Raw genomic sequence first — 6639 nt, 5'->3', positions numbered from 1 at the left:
TTTCTTTTGATGTGAAATATTATTTATATAATTAATAAAAAGCAATGTTAATTTGGTTCAAAATTTGTTAAGTTAATTTAATAATATTTGTATTTTTGAATCAAGTATTCATCTTTATTGTCTTCATTGTTAGTTTCCACATGCCTAAAACAACCTCAAGTTAAATCTAAAAGTTGAAGGCTAAATAAGAGCGTTTGAGAAATTGTGCAAGGCATACAGTAATAGTCTGAATAGTCGATTAATCGTTTCATTAATCGATAGATTAATCGATTATCAAATTAGTCGTTTGTTGCAGCCCTATTGTAGTCATCCCATGTATAAATAAAACGTGTTATTCAGCAACCCTTGCAATTTGGGATTTTATTTTTGGTTGTTATACCTCGGTGAGCTGGCCATTTCAAAAGTAGCTCACCAGCCAAAAGAGTGTGGGCACCCCTGGTTTAAATAGTACAGTGCACTTTACTGTTAACATTCCTTGTTAGGTAAAACACACATTTACCTGATTAGGCAAACGAGGTAGACAAATGTCCCAAGAATCCCCAACTTCACATCCAAATTCGGCCACACGTCGATGTTTCTGTCCGCAAAATGTCCGACAAATTCGCTTAGCGCCGCTCAGAGACAGTTACGGGACCCTGCTCAGACCCTGTGGAAACCCCGTAGACGAAAGCAATGCGCATGCGCGCAGTCGTCAGGGTTTCCATGGAGAAAAAATGTGACTGCAACGGTCTTAACTCAAAAATCCTTGTTATACTGTGTTTTAAATACAATTAGCCTATAGGCGAGGGGGAGGGGAGAGTTGGTCTCACATTGGAACAATGTAAATTCATTGTAGGGAATTTCAAAATTGAAAAACTGGCATCTATATTAAATTGATTCAACAAAAAATGTTCAAACGTCTGTAATAACACATCAAATCAACATTGATTTTTCAACCTCAACCAAAAATAACCAATTTAACCAAAATCCAATGTTGAATTAATGTATTTTTCTATCTGGGATGGGACCTTTAATAATTTGATTATTTTAGCAAAATATTTTATTCACAAATGTCCCATTTTCAAAATGTCCCCAGCTTTTATTGCCTTTCTCAAAGAATGAATACTATACAAAAAAGTATAAAATTATACAAAGTAAAAAAGCCCAAGAATTTTGCAAGTTTCTTAGCACTTTAATTTCTGAATGACCACTTGCATTTAGTTTTTTACTGTTCAAATGCCCTCAGCTTATTTTTTGGAATGTATATGATGAACATCGACGTTTATGTGCCTTATTCTGTATTTTACATACTTGTTTCAATAAAGTTTTACCACATTTCTTAAAAATATAATTAAATACAAATAAAATAGTGAATAGATAATTGTGGTATAGCGTCATAACTGAATTAACAAACTCTGATCAGAAGGAAATATTAGCTCCACCTGAAAAAAGGACTGTTACACCTTAGTTAGGGTTTACAAACACATATATTCAAGGAATCTTGAATAGTATTAATTTAGTTCATTAAAGTGTACTTTATTTTTCTTCACACCATATTCTGGGACGGCAGATCCTGGAGAGACTCCTGTCGAAGTTTGAGCTTGCACTCATTCAAGCACCACTTGACCTGGATTTCCTGGAGTTTGTATGTCGCCAGGAGCTGTACCTCCTGCAAGCACTTTCGAGACATGTTGACATACCGCAAGGAATAATCCAAGCTCTTCAAGAGCTGTTTGGACTATTTAGGCAATATTTAGATTTGGAAGCCCCAGATACAGCAGTGGGATAAGTTATTGGTCTAAGACAGGGGTTCTCAAAGTGCGGCCCGCGGGCCAATGGCGGCCCTCGGAAATGTTTCTGGCGGCCCGCGATAGTTAATGTGACACGCTGAAATAAAAAAATAATAAAAAAAACCTTCTCCACCATGGCCATCAACAAATCGAAGCTGAGATCCAGGCTGACGGATGCCCATCTACATGCTGTCCTTCGTATAGCAACAACGGAGATGGAACCGGAATAGTAGCCAACAGAAGACAGCACCATAACATCCCATTCAAAGTAGGAAAAGATATGTTGATGACAGGCAATAATAGCCAATTTGTGTTACAAATACAACAACAATAATAATAACAATGAAGATGATGAATACTGTGTTATTGTGGTCTTTGGTAAGCTTCTATTTTAAAAGTGTCTTTCTCTCCCTCCCCCCTCTCTGTCTCTCTGTATAAGTTATCCTGTGGTGCTTGAGTATCTGGAATTGGTTCTGAATCAGGGCCCTGCTGATAAGACAGGAAATCCACAGCATATCACTCACTCCAGCACAATGCTCTCTCTCTCTCTCTCTGTGTGTGTGTGTGTGTGTGTGTGTGTGTGTGTGTGTGTGTGTGTGTGTGTGTGTGTGTGTGTGTGTGTGTGTGTGTGTGTGTGTGTGTGTGTGTGTGTGTGTGTGTGTGTGTGTGTGTGTGTGTGTGTGTGTGTGTGTGTGTGTGTGTGTGTGTGTGTGTGTGTGTGTGTGTGTGCGCGTGTGTGTTTGCAAGGCACTTTTGAGACAAATTAATGTTTGATTAATCTTAATGTATAGGCTACTGTATGTATAATTGGTTAGTACAATAAAGAAAGGATTTGTTTTGGAATTATTTTGTGTTCCGTTTTTTCTTGGGCAGCCCTCAATCCAATATTGGGTACCTAAATTGGCCCTCACTCATCAAAACTTTGAGAACCCCTGCTCTAATGCCATCTAGTGTCTCTAAAGAGCAACTCTCCATTTACCCACCTGCACGATATCAACAACTAAATTGCTAGCTAATAAAGACATTAGAGTAGATTTTCTTCACTCGTTTTGATAGTTTTGTACAATGGGGTTGTTCAATGTTCCACTTGTCAGGTCTCCAATCTCCTCCTCGGCTCCATTCACCGCTTCAATATGGCCCCTCCGACTCCAAGATATGACAACATGGTAGCAATCAACAATGTCTGTAACAAAGTGTCTTTGTGCTGTATTACTTTGCATAACTAGCTGTGTGTGTGTGTGTGTGTGTGTGTGTGTGTGTGTGTGTGTGTGTGTGTGTGTGTGTGTGTGTGTGTGTGTGTGTGTGCGTGTGTGCTTAGTATGCAGTATTACACACTGCTGCCCTCCCACACCCCTGTGTATGAAATCCAGAGAGACAAGCTGGCCAGTCATAACAGAAGAAAGACACCAACTACTCACATCACACGACTATAAAACCCAGAAACGACGAAGAATCATCAACCTGCTCTCTTTGGACATCTGATTGTGAGATTATTGATTAAAAGGTAAGATTTTTAAAGTTGTATTTAGTTGTAACTGGGAAAATTAGAAGAACAGGTCCAGATGGATTTCAATGCTTTTATTCTTAATTACTTTACTGTTACATTAAAAAAAAAATGTCATGCCATTAGTTCAGATCTATAATGACTTGAAGGAATGCTTCAATGCAAAAATAATAATTTATGTATCAATTACTTATTTCTGTTAGCTTGAATTTCTTATGTAAACTTAGTTTTTCCTATGTATGTAGAACAGTAAACTATTCAGAAATTCTTGAGGAATTGAAGCAAATGGGTGCCACAAAATGTGATCAAAACATTTGTTGACAAACTCTCTCCAGTCATATGCTTTCTACTTTAAAATGTCACTATACACTTCATTTAAAACGCTCCTACTCCCCGTGGAGACATGAGTAAAACAATATTTTCTTTACAATTTCCAGGTTGGATACACAATTACTGTATATACAAATTATCCTGTTTGGGGGGTGGAGTATTCATCTAATGTGTTCATTTAAAATGTGCTTCCATGAATTTAATGTAATGAAAACTGTCATCTAACAACAGGTGGTGAACAAGAAACTGAAGAGAACAAGGGGCTCTCACAGTCACTGGACATTTTACTGAATAAATAAACTCTGTGAAGGCTTGACTTTCATCTACTGAGTGCTCAGCAGCATCGTAGTGATTGGACTGAGATTATTGTAAGGAACATTTCTCTTACATTGAGAGCACATTCAAGTGTCTTTCAGCAGCCATGGCTTCAACAGGTCTTCAGCTGCTGGGCTTGGTGTTGGCGGTGCTGGGTTGGGTTTGCGGGGCGTTGGTGTGTGCGGCTCCTCTGTGGCGTGTTTCCGCCTTCGTGGGGGGAGAGCTGGTGATTGCCCAGGTGGTGTGGGAGGGACTGTGGATGAACTGCCTGTCTCAGACCACAGGCCAGATCCAGTGCAAGACCTATGACTCCACCCTGGCCCTTCCTGTGACTGCCCAAGCCGCCCGGGGCCTCACTGTTCTCTCCCTGCTCCTCTGCCTCCTGGCCCTCATGCTCGGGGTGGCGGGGGCCAAGTGCACTCACTGCATGGGTGATGGTAACCAGGCCTCCAAGGTTCGGGTGGGCAGGATAGCAGGGGTGCTCTTCCTGGTGGCTGGCTTGGCGTTCATGATACCCATCTGTTGGACCGCCCATGCAACTATCCGGGACTTCTATGATCCCAATATCGCAGCGCCTTATAAGAGAGAGCTGGGCCCAGCGCTGTACCTGGGCTGGGGGGCCGGCCTGCTGCTCATGGTGGGGGGCTTTCTGCTGCATTTGGGGTCCTCTCAGCAAAGCAGAGGAAGACTGCCTACTTTTGCTGGAGTGCTGAAAGACAACCCAGGTACAGGTGCAGACGGAGAGGGGAAGCCACAGGAAAAATCTTTTGTATGAGATGATTTTATTGGACAAGAGAGATACAAACGCACACAGAGGTCGCAACCTTGTCACACAAGCTTCAGAAAATCACAAGGTCACCATCTATTGGAGGGTATTCAGCCTACAGCCTTTTATTTCTTATAAAGCGGTTAAAGGATTGTATTTTATGTTGAATTTCATTAGTCATTGGTAAATGATAGTTTGACATGTATTCATTTATTTACATGATACAAAACAAAGGGTTTGTAGTAGAATTTACATTATTTAACAGCTTTCTCCCAGAGTAGGAGTTGACATGCATTGTGGGAGTATTTAAATGTTTTGAGCCTTACTAATGTGTGTGACTCACATTTCTCAAATTCCACTCTGCCTCTGCCTATGTGTGTGCGTGTGTGTGTGCGTGTGCGTGTGCGTGTGCGTGTGCGTGTGCGTGTGCGTGTGTGTGTGTGTGTGTGTGTTGTGTATGTGTGGGTGGTCTGTGTACAGAAGGCCAGTGTACAGTATATCTGTGTATGCTGGTGTGTTTACTGAAAATATGTGAGGGGAATTATTGTTTATTTTCTTATTATGAATGTTTCTGAGCATTTGGCATTTCTGAGCAAATGTTTTTTATTTAAATGTATTTTATTGTTTTATTTTATATTAATTTTAACTGGGTTTTGTATATGTATTTCTACAGTACTCTCTGATTGATATCGAGTACAACACAGCAATTTTCCCCTACGTTTTTAAAGCTTTTTTTTTAAAACTGACAATTCTAAATAATCATCAAATTGTTTGTAATATTATACAGCAGTAGTAGTTGTGTTCCTTTAGTTTACTGGAAAATGCATTGCTTATCTAATGTTTTAATTTCTGACTTGATGTAGTTTACTAAAATTACCATTACTGTATAGCCAATGCCATGTCTTACATATATTTCAGAGATGTAGCAATTCTTATAATGTTTACAGCTTCTCCCACTGTACAGTTGTCATAATAATTATTCAGTACATGCACATAAGTGGGAAATTGCATTTTCCAGACTTATTCTTTGTATTGACGGTGGTTTGTATAATTTATAACTACGGAATAGTTGGCCATGGGGAAAAACGCATTAAGATGCAAAATAGGATCCAAATTTTCCTTTGAAATTATATTTGTGCAAATTGTCACTCTGCCTGAAGTGATCAGATTATAAAAAAGAAAAAAGCAGCACATGAGTAATTTATATTTACTATAAATATCTGCTGGGCTAATCCAAATTTATGGTGGTCCTACTTTGGTCCACGGTCGCCCACTTTATGCAGCCTGGTCAAAAACAACGAATGAGCATACTGTATGCAGGTCCGTTTTGGGTCCAGGCTTTTGGAAATAAGCAATGTCTACATTCTCACTCCAATCCGACATGTATTCAAATGGAAAACCATTATGATTATACCCAAACAAGAGCCCAAATCATTATTTTACCTTCATGTGCTGTAACAGCAGATATAGTACACTAGGAAGCAGTAAACACACAGTAACTGAAGTGCACTCTTGCATGAACAGCCGTTGACAAGACGATGTAAACACTAGTAGGCCTACATACTCCTACCAAGTATACAATAGAAAGCAAGTCGGAGAGACCAATATGGATGCTAGTTTGCAGCTTTTATCAACCTCTTGTCTGTGATATTTGATATACAATTAATAGTATGCCAGTTTGTCTTTCTGCTAAAATATGTTGCTGTGATTATTAAAATGTTTGATTTTCGATGATTGTCAAATAATGTCATGTCTTTTTTTCCCACTTTGGACATGGCTCAGTTTGTCCCTGAGTGGACTCATATCAGGCAATTCAAATGTAACATGTTGCACCAGTATGGGTTGTATTGCTTTAGAGTTGCTTTTGGTTGAGAAGCTGCGATTGATTTGTGGGACAACTGTATTGGACACATTACAACAGAAACTTAAACAGCATGGTGCCAACAGTCGTCCAA

The 6639-nt window shown here is 39.5% G+C and overlaps 1 protein-coding gene across 1 annotated transcript; it reads left to right on the top strand.

Moving 5' to 3' along the window:
* Positions 1-3174: 3174 nt before the first annotated feature.
* On the top strand, positions 3175-6408 carry LOC104953056 (claudin-9-like). Its single transcript, XM_010779976.1, has 2 exons — positions 3175-3273; positions 3835-6408. The coding sequence occupies exon 2, from the start codon at positions 4025-4027 to the stop codon at positions 4691-4693; it is 669 nt and encodes a 222-aa protein (XP_010778278.1). The 5' UTR covers positions 3175-3273; positions 3835-4024; the 3' UTR covers positions 4694-6408.
* The last annotated feature ends 231 nt before the right edge of the window (positions 6409-6639 follow it).

This window comes from Notothenia coriiceps, unplaced genomic scaffold, assembly GCF_000735185.1.
Source record: "Notothenia coriiceps isolate Sejong01 unplaced genomic scaffold, NC01 NC01_scaffold00021011, whole genome shotgun sequence".
In the NCBI taxonomy this organism is placed as follows: Eukaryota; Metazoa; Chordata; class Actinopteri; order Perciformes; family Nototheniidae; genus Notothenia; species Notothenia coriiceps.
This window is presented reverse-complemented; position numbering and strand designations above follow the sequence as displayed.